At 38.5% G+C, this 20,352-nt stretch overlaps 1 protein-coding gene across 13 annotated transcripts in view; it reads right to left on the bottom strand.

Annotated features, from left to right (window-relative positions):
* The window catches only part of CARMIL1 (capping protein regulator and myosin 1 linker 1), a 349,638-nt gene that overhangs the window by 125,419 nt on the left and 203,867 nt on the right, over positions 1 to 20,352 (bottom strand). For all 13 annotated transcript variants that reach the window (XM_054557000.2, XM_054557001.2, XM_054557007.2 and 10 more), the window contains 5 exon segments: positions 19,245 to 19,331; positions 12,971 to 13,074; positions 9,796 to 9,873; positions 9,559 to 9,635; positions 4,783 to 4,887 (listed from right to left, as the gene is read on the bottom strand). In XM_054557000.2, coding sequence (XP_054412975.2) covers positions 4,783 to 4,887; positions 9,559 to 9,635; positions 9,796 to 9,873; positions 12,971 to 13,074; positions 19,245 to 19,331 — 451 coding nt within the window.

Below are 20,352 nucleotides of genomic sequence, written 5' to 3'. Positions count from 1 at the left end.
ACAACTACAGTGAAAAACTGACTCTGCAGCATTCTTTTGCCTGACAGGCAGCCAGCCCATCATAAATGTAAAACCTGGTAGGATTGCTATTCCCATGCAAATAAACCAACAGCACACCTAATTGCATATTGAAATTAAATTGTGCTCATCACAGATAAATTCCCACCTGCATCTGCTTGAGAAGAGCTTTAATAATGTTTAGAATATTATTAAGCAATTGTTATTAGAGTCACAAAGTAAAGCTAGTTTTCCCTAAGGAATATGTAAGTGAGGAAGTCAGGCTCTGTAGTATACCAGGATGTGAAATTATATCTAGATGAGTTTATTAAACGACCTACAGTAGTGGGTGGGCAAGGGTATAAAACAAGGCACATGTCTTGAATTGGAGTCCAGGATCCTGCCTGTCCAACTACCTGCTGGGCTGGGACAAATCATATCACTGCTCTGAAAAGGAATTTTCTCATCTGCAAATTGAGGAGATTAGACTAATCACTTGGATCCACTTTGACAAGTCAGTCCTATAAAATCCAACACCATCAAGCAAGCTTGAAACAGAAAATTCACACATGCACACACAACCACTAAATTATACCAAGTGGACAGAAGACCCTAAATCAGACTTTGTGAAAAACATAGAGATGAGCATAAGATGGTTCCTGCTCTCAAGCAAGGCAAACAGATATGTGTGCCAATAACTCTACCACAAGGCTGCCAGTGGTAAGTACTAGAAGAGTGGAAACCAGGTATTTATTAACTGGGGGTGACTACCTGTTTTCCATGTTTCCAGGAAAAGGACCTCCACTCAGCATACCCCAAAAATACCCTAGGATAAGGGTGAGGTGGGAAGGTAGGGAATTATTTTATGCCCAAGTCTCTGAGACTTTCTTTTCTAGTGATTCTCTGGCTTTATCTACTAAGAGAGAACTCCAGCAGTGGCATGGAACACATAGGCGCTTGGCTGCCTCCAGCTATGAAAAGCCCCCCTTCTTCCACTCCCTGACCCTGTTAGGAGGCTGGAGGTGAGTGCCTTCCTTTTCACTTTTTTAAATTCAGTTCACTAGTCCCTTATTCTAAAACACTGTCCTATGAGAAAGACTGGGTATATCTCATCTGTGTACTTGTTCAATTACTTATTAAATTGCTTCTCTTTTCCTAAAAATTACTTATGTCCCCTTTCTTTCATGGGTGCCAGTACTGAGTCAGTGAAAGCGCTGGAGGCTGAAAACCAAAAGGCCAGTCCTCACATCCCAGCCGAGCAAGTAATGGTTGAATGACCTTAAGCACATCACTTTTCGTGTGTGTCTCAAGTTCTTGTCAGTAAAATGAGAGAATTAGGATATTACCAAAGAGGTCCCTTTTATTTCCAACATACGCTGAGTTTCTAGGATTTAGACACATATTTCAACATTGCATTTTTATGGTGCTTATGTGGAAGGAAAATACTTCCTACTTTTCTCACATGTGAATTAAGGCCAAGAAAACAAATGATATGCTTAAGGCATTTAATTATAGAAGGCCAATGATTAGGAGGCAACAACTCATGAGACTAGTAAAAATAAATAACCTATAGAAACTGTCCCTAGTAAAATAAAAGAACAAATACAATAAAGCATACTGGGCACTGGGGAAAAATTCTATAGCAAAATATATTGTTTATTCTAACCTAATGATGGCAAAATTGCCTTAACAACCATCTTCTAGATCCTCAATCGCTATTGCAAAATTGCTTAAGAAAACAATTTGTATTAAATTCTTCCAGCTCCAGATCGGTGGCACTAGTTATAATTTCAGGGTAGCACATTCAACAGGTTTATGAAAAATACTCAGCCAGAAAGATGGGGTCACAGAGAAGGGGTACCACACAGCAGGGAGAAAGGGGATGTCCAGGAAGAAAGGCTTGGGGGAGGGAAAACAAAAGACCAAGAATGAGCAGTAAGCAGGAACTCACACGGCACTCTGAGTGATGCTGGAGCAAGGAGCATCCTTGGGACTCACATGAAACAGTCTATTCTAGCAATTTTAGAAAACACCAAGGAACAGCGTCACCATGTTCTCTAAACCCCCTTGAAATACATTAACATGGACCAAAAAAGGCCTCAAAGGAAAATTGCAACAATGAAGTAAGCAGTCATATTCTTTGTCTTGCTTCCCCCTGCCACCTCCCACGTAACACTCTACTTCCCCAATTTGCTTGTAAAAGAATCTCAAATTAAGTGGGAAACTTGTGGGGAAAATATTGTTACGTCCAAACTTAAAGCATTGTCTCAAAAGAAATTGTGTTGCTTTCATTTATTCTCTCATAGCTACTAATCCCAAACCCTTAGAGAAACAAGGGTTTCTGCAGTTGAAGGTGGAATGAGGTAGAGAACACTGCTGAGCCCATGACAGCTGGCTGAGAGCAGTGGACACTGCCAGGCACTTCCCAGAACCCACTGTGGGGTCTTCCTCTTTACTGGAAGAGCCTCCCAGTGCAGCTTCTCCCTTTTGCCTGATCCTGCTTTCTCCCCCTTCCTTTTTCACCGGTGGTAATCCCAAGAGAATGTCCTTATAAATATCCTGCTTGCGAATCTCCATCTCAAAGTCGGCTCCTCAGGAAACCCAATCTTCAACAGAGATTTGGGGCAAATTACTTAGCTTCTCTGAGCCTCAATATCCTCCGCTGTAAAATGGGGATAATGATACTAACTTCTCATCACTGTCATCCACATTAAAGGTGACAGGCCATATGTAAGCACCCAGCGCAGTGTCTAGTTTAGGGTAGTACTGTGCAAATTCCTTTTCATCCTCACCCTCTCACACATAAAACCTGAGAACTTCAGTTTTGTGTTATCTTTTCAAATAATTATATCACATTAAATGTATACATGGAATTTTATTTACACAATCTTCAGCCATGAAGGCTTTCTCCCCATATTAAAATTTTTACTGATTAAAACACAGAGCTGAAAAGACTACTGATTTAACACTATCAAACATTCACACCAATAACATCAGGTCCAAGATTTAACAATTACAAAATATCTTTGAAGTACAACATTTACAGGTATATATGTGCAACAAAGTACAGTAAGTCCAGCCTTGTTGCAAAGTGAAATATTCCACAAAATCAGTTACATTAACCAATAAAATGTTACTCTATATTATACAAAAGTAAACAACATTGAAAGAATTAAAAATAGAAAACTATTCTGAATATGCTGATTTCCTGCTGATATATTACCAGGACAAGGACCCTCTCTGGTTTTGCTTCCTATCCTGTCATCCGGTGTCTAGCACATTGTAGATGCTCAGTAAGTATTACTTGAATGAAATACGTAAATGAGAATGATTATAATGGAACTTTAGAATACGATTCTGATAGCTTTCTTAATATCCATACAAACAGCCAAATCATGAGGTGTTTATTATTTGTGGCTGTTATATTTAAGGATCCCTAATATATTAACTCAACATTTTTTAAGCCTGCTATAACATAACATCAGACTTTTTTTTCAGCACTTGACTGGATCTACTTTTTTTTTTTTTTTTTTGGAGATGGAGTCTCACTCTGTCGCCAGGCTGGCAGTGGCGCAATCTCAGCTCACTGCAAACTCCGCCTCCCGGGTTCAAACGATTCTCCCACCTCAGCCTCCTGAGTAGCTGGGACTACAGGCACGCACCACCATGCCTGGCTAATTTTTGTATTTTTAGTAGAGTCGGGGTTTCACCATGTTGGCCAAGCTGGTCTCGAACTCCTGACCTCAAGTGATCTGCCCACCTCGGCCTTCCAGAGTGCTGAGATTACAGGCGTGAGCCACCGCACCCAGCCTGGATCTACTTTTTTAAAGGCATCCATTGTTTTGGTCATCTGGTACTATATGAAATCAAGAACTTCATACCTCTCAAAACAGAAATAAAAAAGGAAAAGAAAATTTATAAATTAAATGAAAATTAATTTTCTAGTAAGATGAATAGCAGACATTAATTTTAACATTTCATACACATTACGAGGGAAAAATTAAATGCTAATTTACAGTCAGCTGGGAAGGGAGAAATCCATGCATACATTTGAGCATATCTGACAACTTTCATAATCATAACTACTTGAAAATATCTTCTTTAGACTCAAAGAGAATTTGACCCTACAGTCAAATTCACTGAACTTGTACACTAAACTTTTGACTCTTTCTGGCAATAGTGAACAGAAATGTCAAGGATAATAAATTATTCTCAAACCTCAATTTAGCTAACAATTTTAACTTCACCACTATACCTACACTAGGGATATTAACCCATAAGTTGGCTGCCAAATAAAAGTGCCAAATAGCCCATACTAACCTCAGTAATTCAGAAACCAAAGTAGCTAAAAATTCATTCTGTTGCATACATACAATGTGTTTAGAGTTTATTACTATTAGTAGAAAGATTTAGAGTAAATGCTGATGAAAACACACACACACACACACACACACACACACACACACGAACGAATATGCCTGAAATGGAATGAACAGAGGTTAATATAAAAGCAATAGTAAGTACCTGGGAGTATAACTTTTGTAGATCAGTGACTCCTGCCAAGGTCATAAACCAAAAGATGTTTTTTCTTAGAAGATGCAATAATATCAATAGCGCACAATGTACTTTTTAAAATTTTAATTTATTTTTCTGCCCCAGAGTAAAAAGGCATTCTCATCTGTGGTTTTTGTCTTTGGATTATATATCTTTCTCCCTTCCCTCAAGCACATTCGTAAAAACAAGTTGAACTTTAAAAGCTCTGGAGAAAGTGAATTAACCACTCACTTTAAGGGCTCAGGAGACAGTTTTGTGCCTGAAAGGTTGATGTGCATCAAAGCCAGAGAACTACTAAAAAATTGCTTGAAAGATGGAGGTACTTCTTTTCCTTTCCTGAAAAAAACACAAGAGGTATACAAGCGGTTACACCTTCATCAAACATATTCATTGATTATTCAGACACTGTGAAATCTACAAAGCAGTCATATTTTCTGTAGAAATTTAAAAGTAAATAGAAACAAATAAATGTCCAAAACCTAAAGCCATAAATCCAATATCATTAAAGGAACCACTTAAGTGAGGTAAAGAAATATTTAGTCCACAAAATAATTCATTGCTATTCTTCATAGCCAATGAATTCATTTTGTTTTACCTCTTGATCAGGAAACTCCATGTTTGGAATTTTTAAAAATAGGAGGTCAGAGAAGATGTGTATTTCTCACCAATTTAAAAGCTTTCCCACTGGTGGCACAAAATGTTAGAGATCAATACCTGCATGTGGCAATGTTTTTAGATGTAGCAGGTTTCACATGCAACAAGACTGTGATCTGATGTTGAGCTAAAACAGCACAGAAAGTCCAAATGGCAGGAAGCCTGCATTACAAATAGCCTATTCAGCTAGTATGTCCATACCACAAACCTAATCATTTCAGGCCAACTATTAGAACAGTGAAAGACAAAACTACCAAATAAAATGGCTATAACCTCCGAATACATCCCCTTGCTACTACAGAGAAAAGTATGTGGATCAAATCATACAGCTCAATAATAAGGTAGCATCAACACTATATAATAAGGGTTTAAGAAAAACAGGATTCAAGAGTCCAAGGTGGAATCTTAACACTGTGTTTGTTCTGTTCTATCTGATAGAAATGATGGAAGGATTGAATAAGTCAGTATATGTAAAGCACTTAGGCTGATGCAGAGTAAGCACTCACTTAATGATAGTTATTCACATTCTGTGGAGGGACTCATGGAATCTCAGGGCAGAGGGCATCCTAGTGGTTTAGCTCAACCACATAATATTCAATAATATTTAATGTACAGAGCTCTGGGAAAATCTGTCAATATTTGACAGTTTTTTTTTTTAAGTTTTAAAACAGGACAATTGAAGGCTATTTGAGAAGAAAAATCTAAACAACCAAAATATCTGAGAAGATGAAAAATAAAACTAAGAGGAAAGAGAATTCTGGTAGACTGTGTGATATAAGAAATCTCAAACAACTCTGTTTCCATATAGTGGAACAATGTAAGCTTGTATATTCTTGTTCACTTTCTCCTGAGAAAATACTGTTAACTTACTCTAAATATATTTCTTCTCCTGTTATTCTGTCTTAGTGTTGAGTATTCCAGTGTTTCCAAATATTCACTGCCCCTTTTTGAAGAAGGATAATGCTTCATCCCTCCACTGACAGCAGGCTTGGCCATGTGACTCTCTTTGGCCAGTGAGACGTGAGCAGAAATGATGTGTATGACTTCCAGAGAGAAATGATGTGTATGACTTCCAGAGAGAAATGATGTGTATGACTTCCAGAGAGAAATGATGTGTATGACTTCCAGAGAGAAATGATGTGTATGACTTCCAGAGAGAAATGATGTGTATGACTTCCAGAGAGAAATGATGTGCATGACTTCCAGAGAGAAATGATGTGCATGACTTCCAGAGAGAAATGATGTGCATGACTTCCAGAGAGAAATGATGTGCATGACTTCCAGAGAGAAATGATGTGCATGACTTCCAGAGAGAAATGATGTGTATGACTTCCAGAGAGAAATGATGTGTATGACTTCCAGAGAGAAATGATGTGCATGACTTCCAGAGAGAAATGATGTGTATGACTTCCAGAGAGAAATGATGTGCATGACTTCCAGAGAGAAATGATGTGCATGACTTCCAGAGAGAAATGATGTGCATGACTTCCAGAGAGAAATGATGTGCATGACTTCCAGAGAGAAATGATGTGCATGACTTCCAGAGAGAAATGATGTGCATGACTTCCAGAGAGAAATGATGTGCATGACTTCCAGAGAGAAATGATGTGTATGACTTCCAGAGAGAAATGATGTGCATGACTTCCAGAGAGAAATGATGTGCATGACTTCCAGAGAGAAATGATGTGCATGACTTCCAGAGAGAAATGATGTGCATGACTTCCAGAGAGAAATGATGTGCATGACTTCCAGAGAGAAATGATGTGCATGACTTCCAGAGAGAAATGATGTGCATGACTTCCAGAGAGAAATGATGTGCATGACTTCCAGAGAGAAATGATGTGTATGACTTCCAGAGAGAAATGATGTGTATGACTTCCAGAGAGAAATGATTTGTATGACTTCCAGAGAGAAATGATGTGTATGACTTCCAGAGAGAAATGATGTGCATGACTTCCAGAGAGAAATGATGTGCATGACTTCCAGAGAGAAATGATGTGCATGACTTCCAGAGAGAAATGATGTGTATGACTTCCAGAGAGAAATGATGTGTATGACTTCCAGAGAGAAATGATGTGTATGACTTCCAGAGAGAAATGATGTGTATGACTTCCAGAGAGAAATGATGTGTATGACTTCCAGAGAGAAATGATGTGCATGACTTCCAGAGAGAAATGATGTGCATGACTTCCAGAGAGAAATGATGTGCATGACTTCCAGAGAGAAATGATGTGCATGACTTCCAGAGAGAAATGATGTGTATGACTTCCAGAGAGAAATGATGTGTATGACTTCCAGAGAGAAATGATGTGTATGACTTCCAGAGAGAAATGATGTGTATGACTTCCAGAGAGAAATGATGTGTATGACTTCCAGAGAGAAATGATGTGTATGACTTCCAGAGAGAAATGATGTGCATGACTTCCAGAGAGAAATGATGTGCATGACTTCCAGAGAGAAATGATGTGCATGACTTCCAGAGAGAAATGATGTGTATGACTTCCAGAGAGAAATGATGTGCATGACTTCCAGAGAGAAATGATGTGCATGACTTCCAGAGAGAAATGATGTGCATGACTTCCAGAGAGAAATGATGTGCATGACTTCCAGAGAGAAATGATGTGTATGACTTCCAGAGAGAAATGATGTGTATGACTTCCAGAGAGAAATGATGTGTATGACTTCCAGAGAGAAATGATGTGCATGACTTCCAGAGAGAAATGATGTGTATGACTTCCAGAGAGAAGCCTTGGGAGCCAGTATGTGCACTGCCATGATCTCTTTTTCTCGCTATATGACTGTGAATGTTCTAGATAGGAGGCTGCTCTGCCTCCTGAAGTGAAGGTTATATGCCAGCCCACAATGGACATTTCACAAAATCACTGTTGCTGAAACCCATGGACATTGGGGGAAAGGGGTCACTGTTACTGTGGAACAATCTAACTTATCCTGATGGATACACTTATGAAATTATCTGTGAATAAAAGAATGAATAGTCTGGCTGACAATCCACACCTCAACGTAAATGCAGTAATTTCAACAAAATTACTAAGGGCTTTCTACAACTATATCTAGATAAGGTATTAGGTATTAAACAGTTTAATCACAACCTTTCATGTGGAAGACAAGACAATTTGTTAGCGCAATTCTGTTCTATAAGCTTAACAGCTCTACTGAAGACCAGTCATCGTAGAATTCACAGTATTTTGAACTCAAAAGTGCTGATTATACAAAAACCTTTATAGTCTGTGCTTTCATCTTGTAACCCAGTTCCCCAGTCAATTACTGCTCCACCAAAGCATGGCTTTATAAGCTGGCTTCAAATACATGAGTTGACTAGGTTTCAATTAAAACTCTCAAATGTTCCCCAAAATATAATTATCATGGAAAATTCAACTTTTCCTACCATTATATTTTCAGACGTCACACTCCCTAACTTTAATCTATGGAGGTATTTGTGGCATATTTTTGCTACTGTAAAGATTTAATTACCATTGAAGTAATAAAAAATAGTACTTTAATATACAAAGTAATTGATTTGCAAGGCACAGTTATGGAATAAAGCATGCTACAAAACTGAATTTTCCAAATAAGTGAGGGTTATCCTTTTAAATACATAAGGCCTTTAAAAACTAGCAAAAATAAAAATACTTCTAATATTACCAATACTCATGTTATTTAAAAACATATAACTAAAATAGTATTTATAATTTATGGTCATAATTATAAATGCTAAGTGTTGAACTGTATTAATTCTTTAGATATTCCCAGATTCCATACCTATCTAACCCATGTACTTTTCATAATTCCTCTGATAATTCCTCTATAGTCTCTTTGCATTCTAAGTTGCTACTGTTTGTGAATCCTTGACGCTTCTAATCTACTGCCTTATTCTGCAAACAATTATAGTCAGGAGTGTATAAGTGAAGTAGTCAGACTGGCCCTCAATTACTTCTACAAGTGAAAATGCATGAGCTTTGAGATAACTATTCTCTTTACTCTCTGAAAGTAGTTTATACCTACATCCAAGCTCACCCGTGCGAAATACCTATAAAAGTTTCTAAAAGGGTTTTTCCCATATTAAGACAGATTGCCTGACCACATATGAGAAATAGTGCATTATCACATAGTTCACGTAAGCAGGCTGGAATTATTGGTAAGAACATTAACCTACATTTAAAATGATAAAACAAAAACTTGAATGTTCAAGGCCTAATATTTATAGATAATGCTTAAGGCCGCCTTCTTTCATATACAACATTCACCCTTTATCACTCTGTTTTCCTTATCACTACAACTTTTCTCAGAAAAAGACACTTCCAGATGACAATGAGAGCAGAAATAAATCTATACCGGTGAGAGAAGACAGTTCTGGAGAGGTTGAGCACAGCTAAATATTGAAGGCATCCACGGAGAAGAGCTCCACAGACCTGAAAAAGAAATAAGGCACTCTTCTTTTCAAGTATTTCTAGGTCCAGGAGAATCTTTTATTAGAGGTCCCCTACATCCCATCTAAATAGCTCTTCTGAGACCCCTCAGAGCAATATATATATATATATATATATATATATATATATATATTAAATTTACCATGTCCAGGGAACATTCTGTATTGGATAAATCCAGATGAGCAATGGCATTTGGCTGGGCCAAAAAATTATACATGTGCTTGAAAAAAAACAAAAGATAAATGTTAGGATTCTAGAAACACACACATACACACAATGCAAGTTAATGTTTTAAAAGGAAGTTGCCAGAATTTCTCAGATCATTCTCTGCTCTTCCCAAGGGGATTACCAGAATTTTCTGTCATTCCTTTACATTCCCTGACAGTGAAAATCCCAAGAATAGTTAAAATTATGTTTCAGTAAAGAAAGGCCAAATGGAATATTGAAAACCAAACCCCCATTTTGTTACACATGACTTAGTTTTCCTGATTAGCTTAATTTTTATTATACAATTTTGGAACTGTGCTAATTCATTTTAACTCCTGAGACTAAAATACCACCTGAACTGCAGTCACTCTATCAAAATGCTAATCACTTTTGAAAGTGTTTGCAGAACTACGAATCTGAATTTGAACCATAGGATGGTCTCAGGCTATCCTGTCTTCTGTCCGACATAATGATTTTTCTACCCTTAGTTACTTCTCAAAGCTAACAAGAATGGCTTGGCAGCAATATGAGTGCTTTTTAAAAAATTTCACTAATAGCTAAGACACTTCCGGTTTCAGGGGGTCACAATGCCTAAACTTCCCTAGTCCTCTCATTCAAGGCTAATCAACAGATCAGTTCAACTGAGATGCTGAACATCAACAGCGACGTTGTTCTGGAATTACCCTGTATGTGTAGTAACTGCCAGAGCCCACTCATAACAAACTGAGTCCAAGCTCCCTGCCACCAGGCAAATAGCTTAAATTCTCCTCTGCTTCACTGGATGCCACTGGATACTTGCAAAATCAAACAAGCTTATACTGAGTATGTCCTTGCAAACATTTACTATGTGTAGCAGTTTGGCTATATGGTGCTTCAGAAGAATCCTATCAAGGAATTCAGAAGAGCAAAAAAATAGCCTGTAAACACTTAACACTTTAAAATAACCATACACACAGAATGACATTTATTTATTTAATTATTTATTTATTTATTTAAAGACAGGGTCTGGCTCTATCGCCCAAGCTGGAGTGCAGTGGTATGATCTCGGCTCACTGCCACCTCCACTTCCCGGGCACAAGCCATCCTCCTGCCTCAACCTCCTGACTGGCTGGGACTACAGGCATGTGACACCACGCCCAGCTCATTTTTGTATTTTTTGTATTTTTTGTAGAGACAGGGTTTCAACATATTGTCCAGGCTGGTCACAAACTCCTGGACCCCAGAGATCCACCTGCCTTAGCCTCCAAAAGTGCTGGAATTCTAAGTGTGAGCCACTGCACCCAGCCATAGAATGGATTTTGTTATGAAAAGTTCTGATTCAGAAAAGTCATTTTGCTCTCACATGAAGATCCTCTGCCCCTCTCTGTTTGCCTGGCAAAAATTGTCTCGAGACTTTTAAGTTTACTGTGGCTTTACTCCCAATCACCAGCTGGGGGAGCTCTTATCACCATGAAATGGTGACAAGACTATCTGGCCACATATCTCCAAAGAGGCCAGGCCCTGCTAGGCTGCTTTCCCTGAGGGCACAGGGTCAGGTAAACTCCTGCACCTGCCACCAGGCTCCTGGAACTTTTGCCTTCCCCGCCCACTCTCCCTTCCAGCCCACTTTCACTCAGGCCTCATCGTTCCACTCCCCAGAAGCAAGCTACAACAGGACCCACCCTGGCCAGAAAAAGAAATCTTGAGCTATTTTGTTGTTTTAGGTAACTATTAATGTTCCTATTTTAGCTGAATCTTATTAATCTTTAGCCTCTCCTTTTATCCTTCCTTTTATTCTTCTACTTTGCCACAGTATTATTTTGGTGGTGTCACATTGGCCTCCTTGTTTTATTTTGGGAGGGAGCAGATTTATGAACTGTCAGTGAAGGTAACAACTGAAACTGGAAAATGGATTGAAAAATCATGGCACACTAGGAATCAAGTATTGTTTAAATAATTTTAAGTGCAAAGGAGAGGAAAAGGAAAAAAAAATACAAAAAGGCCTTCATTTGTACTTCCTGCCTTACAGGTAAACCAAAACAAGAGAAATAAGAATAAGTTTCCCAGTGTTTTTCAGCCCTGTGGCAAAGCAGTGCAATACAAATTAAGGCCCTTCAAAGATGGCCGCTGGGTGTAGGCCATGTTGTTAAAGAAAAAATTCTAAATTCTATCTTGGTGACCAGAGGGGATCATTCGCCACATATGGAAATGAGATCATACCTAATCCACTGTGTCAAAGATCTGCCAAATATTACATTATTGATTCAGTTACATTAAAAATTTTATTATAATTGAGGGAGTCGTTTTTGCCTTCATATTCAAACTCCGAAGAAATGGCCCCAGGTTATGTGTAGACCACCCTTCTCCCTATTTTATTCACAAAATAGACGAGTGCTCAGGTTTATCCCAATACTCCCTCTCAATTGTAACCTATAACCATCAGCCTTCCCAGTAACAATAATAATAATGAGAAAGTTCAGTTAGTGTTCCCAATCTTCCTTACCAGGCAATTTTAACCTGTAAGCTAATGGGTTTTTGTTGTTGTTGTTATTGTTTGATAGGGAGACTCACACTGTCGCCCAGGCTGGAGAGCAGTGGTGTAATCTCAGCTCACCATAACCTCCGCCTCCAGAGTTCAAGTACTTCTCCTGCCTCAGCCTCCTGAGTACGTGGGACTACAGGCACGTGCCACCACGCTTGGCTAATTTTTGTATTTTTAGTAGAGATGGGGTTTCACCATGTTGCCCAGGCTGGTCTCGATCTCCTGACCTCGTGATCTGCCTGCCTCAGCCTCCCAAAGTGCTGGGATTACAGGTGTGAGCCACCATGCCTGGCCCCTGTAAGCTAATGTTTTTAAATGATGAAAAAAATTCTTCAACAGCATTACTTCCAAAAAATGTGAACTTCAGCATCATTAAATGAGAAAAAAAAATTGTGGTGATATATGACATTTAATTAACGAAGGCTCTGGAATTTTCAGTAAAACACTTCATAAGCCCGTAACTAAATGATTCAAAGGCGTCATGACAAAGAGAGAGGCAGGAAAATGTACTACAAAGTCACGTTTAGAATTATTCCAGGCTTATTAAACACAGCTTCTTCGAAGATGGAATAAAGAAAAGAAAACTTACTGAGAGGTCATCTCCACGAAGGACGTTCCCTGAGAGGTCGAGGTGGACAAGGGCAGAGGCGGTCAATGGATTGGCACTGAGTGACTGAGAAAGGCTGTTCACCCCTGCAACATCAAGAAAATCCAGGCTCAGTTTGCACTCCAGGAAACAGAATGAGGTTTGTGTTTCTATAAATGGCCCAACACTTCCATCAAATTGCAGGACTGAGGTTAACCATGAGCACTGTCCCTGAAAGGTGGCGCTATGATTGTGTCTCCTTTTGATACACCCTCAGGAAGAACAGGTTTGTCAAAGACACAACCCCCTCACTGAATCAGAAGGAGTAATGAATTGGCTTCCCTTTGCTCCATGTCTTCTGATGTGTCCAAGGACAGAAAGCATTTTAATCTGAAGCCTTAGAATGATGAAAGCAATCTAGTTGACAATGTTTATCCTTCTCTTACTCCTGCCAGGTGATTCTTAAGTTAGTGCCTGGTGTTTAAATGATGCATGTCCAAATTCAGATAATTTAGGCTATTTAAAGTATTGGGAAGTTAAAAAGAGAAGTATACAGTTCTTCTTAAATGTATTACATTCAAGGAAACATTTGGATTAAATTGGATTTCACAAAGAATGAGATGATCTGTATACCACGTAAGATGCAATCATAAGGAAAAATGTATAATTAGCACTCTATACACTCTTTACATACATAACATAAATGGCTCAAGTTAACAGAAACTGAACTAAACTGACAAATTCACCTCAGAAAACAAAGAATGAATATGTGAGGAGGCTGCTTATCCCGTATGGATAGAACTAAGTTCTCTCACAGGTGGGTAACAGTTATTGACAGGCCCGCTAATCATGGTTGTCTAGTGGGCCACTTCTTTTCAGAAGGGAATAGGAGCATTTTGAGGTGTGTCATTATAAAATGGGAGCCCAGAAGGATATAATCACTCACTAAGACTCAATCACTCACCGCAGCACTGATGATTTTACTTAGCATAATGGGAATGTGAGAGATAGCAAAGCTCTTCGTGTTTCTACCAAAAGTCCATGGTTCCAAATGATATATTTTAGAAATATGGCTATTTCTTAATTGGGTATACTTTTATAAATTATTTTGTTTTTCTTATTTTTCAACAAAATTTTTTGAAAATCTCAACCTATCAAACTGAGACTCAAGTAAGTCAACTACTCTAAAGAACCAGGAAAAGGTTTTCTTTCCCCTCCACATTTGGGCAGACCCTTCATGGAGAAGAGGGGCCAAGGTCAGGTCTGCCAGTAAGAGCCAGTTCCAGTCATAGCAGCAGGATCTGATGAGGGTACTACAAGAGCTGTGGGGTGCAGGTGCAGCCTTCCACTGGAGCACCTCCCTGCTGTGAGCTTAGAACATTCAGTGTGGGGCTGATAAAGAGGCCATTGTCTTCTCCAGCTTCAGAGAGTTATGATAAACTGATTCTAGTGTGTGTGTGATAAAGGCTACTGAGCCATTTCTCAAAGTGGGCGCATATTTGGGTGGGGTATACAGGAGACCGAGACTTCGAATAAAAAATATTTAAGTGCAAAGAACTTCTCGGCTGTCAACTCACCATTTACTAAATGCTAATAAAATGCTGGGAATTAGGAGATAAATATAAATAAGATCATTTTTTTTTACCCTCAAAAATTGCAAAGACCATTAGGGAAAAACTTAATTAGACTCTACGATGAAAAGTCAGTGCTACACAAGGAATATTCATTTCAATAAACCTTTATTGAAATCCTACTGTGTACCAGGCAGGGTCTTCTGAGATACCATCTTACTTGCTGAAGGCCAGTGAAGCAGGAGACACAGACAGCTGAATAATCACTATCCAGTGAGGCAATAACTATCAATGGGGCAAGAACAAGAGCTTGGCAGTAGAGGAGGAAGAAATTTGATTAATTGTGTTAGATAAGAGGAACGTACAGTGGCTTATAAAAAAAGGTTATTTTCTGGAGGTTATCTTCTATAACTGTTTAAATGACCACTTCCTTTAGTTTGTCCCGATATTAGTATTAATGTATTTTTTAATGGAATAACTGAGTCCAAAACATACGGCCAATACCAGATTCTCATCAAGAAAATCATTTGTAAAATCATTTCCTTAGTGAGGTATAACAAAACTCAATAAATAAATTCCCAAAATAGAAGGCTAAATTAGTCCTGACAGCAAAATGCTCCTTGACAAGTGCGGGAGCTTGGCAGTTGTCCAACATCTGAATAGACTCGAGAGAGCATCATGTTATCAGCTCAGCTTCATGCTACTGAAACAGCATGAAGGATTTCCTCTGCTGCCCCCTAAGCCCATGCTCACATGAGGCCTGTGTTAATAAGCCCATGAAGAGTGGAGAATTATAAAAGTATAGAATTGAAAAAAAATCAAGGCCCTTACAGCCCGAACTAAACACATTTACATGCCTTTCTTGATTCTGGCTGTCTAGTGATTTTGACCATTCTGTTACTTATTATTGTAGTGTTTACAGCTGGAAAAAGGTGGTACCAGATGGTTCTGCCTTGACATAATCTGGCAACCAGCAGGACATTTGCTAGAAATCCAGAAAACTATCAGTTAGTTAACATCTGAGATAAAGAAAGGGTATTTGGAGGCAGTGGTGATGTCATGGGGAGTTTTTTTTTTTAATCTGTCTTGCATTATCAAGCCATGAATATAAATGCTAGTCAAATTCACCAGAAGTTTAACCCTGCAATGTAACTCCAGTCATTTTAAAACTGCGAATCTTTCAGATCCTATGTAAAATATTTCAAGAAGTCAATTTAAAAAAATAAATTAATAAACATTTCAAGATATTTTTGTCTTAGGGCAATTTGAAATTATTCAGGCCAGGCATGGTGGCTCATGCCTGTAATCCCAGCACTTTGGGAGGCTGAAGCAGATGGATCACCTGAGGTCAGGAATTTGAGATCAGCCTAGCCAACATGGCAAAACCTCATCTCTACTAAAAATACAAAAATTAGCTGGGCGTGGTGGCACACGCCTGTAATCCCAGCTACTCGGGAGGCTGAGGCAAGAGAATCACTTGAACCCTGGAGGTAGAGGTTGCAGTGAGCCAAGATTGTGCAAGTGAGCCAAGATCGTGCAACTGCACTCCAGCCCGAGCGACAGAGCGAGACTCCATCTAAATAAAATAAAATAAAATAAAATAAATAAAATAAAATAAAATAAATAAAATAAAATAAAAATTCTTCAAGTCATGTTATAAAACAATGCTAATTCTCAAAACACATATTTTAATATATTCATATTTTATTGCAGGTAAAAGATAAATGGGAGGACCCTTATTTGTAAAGGGTACAGGCAACGTGGGGCTGTCCTCATCATAAGGAGGTAGAGAAGCCCAGCTTTGCCCGTAGGACCTCCCCACTGTTACCACACTAAAAGGGACAGGGACATCAGGGAGAGGTGGCACTGAAGGTCCTCAGAACCAAACTTGCTCTAGGAAGGATAAATGATCACTATATCCTTTTACTTGTTATATGGTAATGAAGAAATGAATTAAAATAAATATAATCAAGGATTATTAATATAATCAGTTTTTTGTTTTTGTTTTCGTTTTAAGAGACGACAGGTTCTCACTCTGTCACCCAGGCTGGAGTGCAGTGGCACTGTCATAGCTCACTGCAACCTGAAACTCCTGAGCTCACGCATCCACCTCAGCCTCCTGGGTGGCTAGAATTACAGATGCAATTCATATAATCAGGTTTTTAAAAACCACCTTTATCTTATAAACGACTTAAACTAGATCTATGGAGCACACAATAAATAATGAATGCTTTTAATATGTACACAAGTCATACAAACTTTTTTTAAAATAGATTAACACTATAAACAGAAAACTAACAAAGGATGTAAACTTAGTGATTTCCCTAAAAGAAATACAAATGACCAAGGAACAAGGGAGTTTGGAGGGGGTTTGCCTTCTTATTTATACTTTTTAGCATCTTCTAAGTCTTTACTATAAATGTGTACTACATTGGTAATTACCAGAAAAAGGTTTATATAAAATGGATTTGCTGAAGTAGAACAGTGATAATGTAAAGGAGTTAAACTTAGCTGTAAGATCTGTAGATGGCTTCAGGCAATAGGTCTGAAAACACTGACTCCTGGGGAAATCCCTTTGGTAATTTATTTTCATGCCTTAATCTTAAATATGTGTGTATAAATGTGTGCACATAAAATCATGGGACTTATGGAACTAATCTCAATTTCAAACCATTCTTAATTTAACTTCATGTTCAGAATAATGTATGATGGCATGGATATAAAATCATCAAGGGATGACTTCCTTCACTCATTTATCCAAGGCACATTCCATGAGAGACTGAGAAGTGCCAGGACACAGCAATGAATGAGGCAAAGCCCTTATTGTCGAGAAATGTACAGGCTAAGACACAATCAAATGTGATGGACACATGCTAAGATAGAGGAATTTACAAAGGGCTAAGGAAAACAGAGAAAGGAGCATCTAGTCATACAGGGTGTGGTGAGAGGGGGTTGTTTGAGAACATTTCAAAGAGAAAGTGAGATAGAAGCAGCCAGGCTCAGTAGCTCATGCATGCAATCCCAGCACTTTGGGAGGCTGAGGCAGGCAGATCGCTTGAGCTCAGGAGTTCGAGACCGGCCTGGGAACATGGAAACCCTGTCTCTACAAAAAAATTAGCGGGGTGTGGTAGTGCATGCTTGTGGTCCCAGCTACTCGGGGGGCTGAGGCGGGAGGATCGCTTGAGCCCAAGAGGTCGAGGCTGCAATGAGCCAAGATCGTACCACTGCACTCCAGCCTGGGTGACAGAGCAAGACCCTATCTCCAAAAAAATAAATAAATAAAATTTAAAAATCCACCTCCGACTTTTTTTCAATCTACCTCTGATTTTTTTTTTTAATCCACCTCCAATTTTTTTTTTTTTTTTTTTGAGACAGAGAAGCTGAATCTGCATAGGATGTACGGTAATTCATGAGACATTCCAGGTAAGGACACTAAGGTTGCTCCAGCTAGAAACTGAGGCATATAAAAACATAAGACAGCTCAGGATGATGATAATTATGATGATGCTGGTAGTGGTGGTGGTGCTGGTGCTGGTGGGGGTGATGGTAGCAGTTTACTAAGCACTTTGTGACAGAAACCATACTATATGTATATTAAATCATTTAACTCTACCTGTGTAGAAACAAGATACTGTTATTTCTGTCTTACAAATGAGGCATCTGGGAGCAAAGACATTATAAATGCATGTTCATACATAAGTAGAAAAGTCAGAATTCAACCTTCAGCAGTCTGACTACAGAACTGACACTTTCAACCACTATACATACTGTTTCCAAAAGACAGCAACTTTCTTAATGGCAAGATGTTCAAGAAACTTTTGTTAAACAGTAGTCCAGGCACAGTGCCAGGTGCTGCAGATAAAAAGATGAGAGAAGCACAGGCCACAAGGAGAGCCCCAGTGTAGCAGGAAAGACACAATATTTATACAATAATGTTATATATGTGATCTCGAAGTAATACAAAGGGAACACTCATTGATTCTGTGTGGCCTTGGGAAGAGGGAACACATCTCAGCAGAGTTTATCACAGATAAACAGTTTAATAAAACAAACTGAACCTCTCTATTTGGGGATTAAAAAAAAAAATTTTCAGGCATCCAGGGCAAAATGTGAAGATATACAAAGGCACAAAGAATGCAGGATAATTTCTAATATTATTATTGAGGTGCTGCTGTGGCAAAATAATAATAGAAATGACAGGATTTGATGGAAAAAAATGAAGGTGAGTGAAGTTAGGAACTGACCTGGAGAGAAGACAAGGAAAACTCTAAAGACAGAACTACAAGGAGTGGAGCTACAGTGGTGATCCAGAAGTTAAGCCCAACAGTTTTCTGTAAAGCAGGCAGTCTATCTGACTAGAAAGGCCAACTTGCTGAACCAAGAGAAACACAACCAGGTGCATCTTGGAATGTGAGGCAGGAGGGTAGAGGCAGACAGGCGAGTATTCCCTGACTCAAAGTTTTAAAAGTTAAAGACTGCATGTACATGTCAAAATTACTCTCTACTCTGACAGCACTTCACTGCAGAGCATCAAAAATTGAATTACATAATGTCTTTATCCTCAAACTGCCAGAGTAATATAATACATATATTTTTAAATGTATTTTTTTCATGTATTTTTAAATGTAACAAATAATTCTAACTAAGGTAGCAGGTGCAGCAGAAATATTTCAGACACACTGTTAGGTAAATAAGAAATACTGTACCTTTAGGTGATAATGAGGTTTTAGATAAATTTAAGTGCTTTAATCCCTTTGGGAGTTTGGCAAATTGAATACTTAAAGAGGACACACCTGAGAAAGGAAAAAGAAGAGATTAGAATTTTCAAGTTCTCGGAACTGCATTTTTTACAATGGATGAAAATTAACTTAATTTTGATTCTGATTGAAGTGATCATATCTTTCTTTCTAATATCAGACATTGTTTTCTAAACATTTACCATCAAGCCCCCTTTTCTTTCCGTCCTACCTACAGGGTAAGAGAAGGGGAAGATTGTCTTATTAGGCATACAATATCTGAAACTTTTCCATTGGAGATACTTTTCTTGGGGCCACGTGTCACTCTTTTTCTCATAGTTCTATTTAAAATGCAAATCCTCTTGGAAAGGATAACTGTTAACCCCTTTTCTTTTTAACTTCTGTCTTAATCAGTTGATCGCTCTTCTAGGTGATCGGATGTATGCTATTTAATTATTGTCAAGAAGAATGGAGTAATATTAACCATTCTGATAATGGCAGATGGATTCCTATACTTAATTGGCTTATAGCTAACAACCTCATACAGAGCTTCGGAGCATGTTTTAACTTCTTAAAAGTAGATTTTGTAACTTTGGATAACTCACCAGGAATTTACGGTATTTAAAATCAGATATCTTCTAAATTTAATAACCAGAGTGGGAGATTGGGAACACCAGCTCACCCATCCAAGGACTACAATGAGCATAGACTGTTTTCTGGGAGGAAGTAAGTAATACACAAACATATGCCCTTCATACAGGTCCTTCAACTGACCTCCTGCTGTAGATGAGCCATCATTTCCCCAGGGGCATGTTCTTGAGAAGGCTCCTTAAACAATGTTAATTCCTGTTGCCTTAGACTAATTATCAAGCTTCAGGCAGCAATAAGAAATTACTGTGCTGGTTGCTTCCCTATTACATAACCCCAAATTATCTACAAATCTTATCACAACTTCTAAGAAACAACATGGAGGTCATGCAGCTAGACTAAGCCTCTACATGGGCGTTTCCCCTAGAATAGTGGGTGTTCTGGGAGCCCTATTTCCCCACTGTGTTTCCACAGTCAAAGAAGTTTGAAA

Source organism: Pongo abelii, chromosome 5 (assembly GCF_028885655.2).
Source record: "Pongo abelii isolate AG06213 chromosome 5, NHGRI_mPonAbe1-v2.0_pri, whole genome shotgun sequence".
In the NCBI taxonomy this organism is placed as follows: domain Eukaryota; kingdom Metazoa; phylum Chordata; class Mammalia; order Primates; family Hominidae; genus Pongo; species Pongo abelii.
Note: the sequence above shows the minus strand (reverse complement) of the source record. Positions and strands in the feature narration are given on the sequence as shown.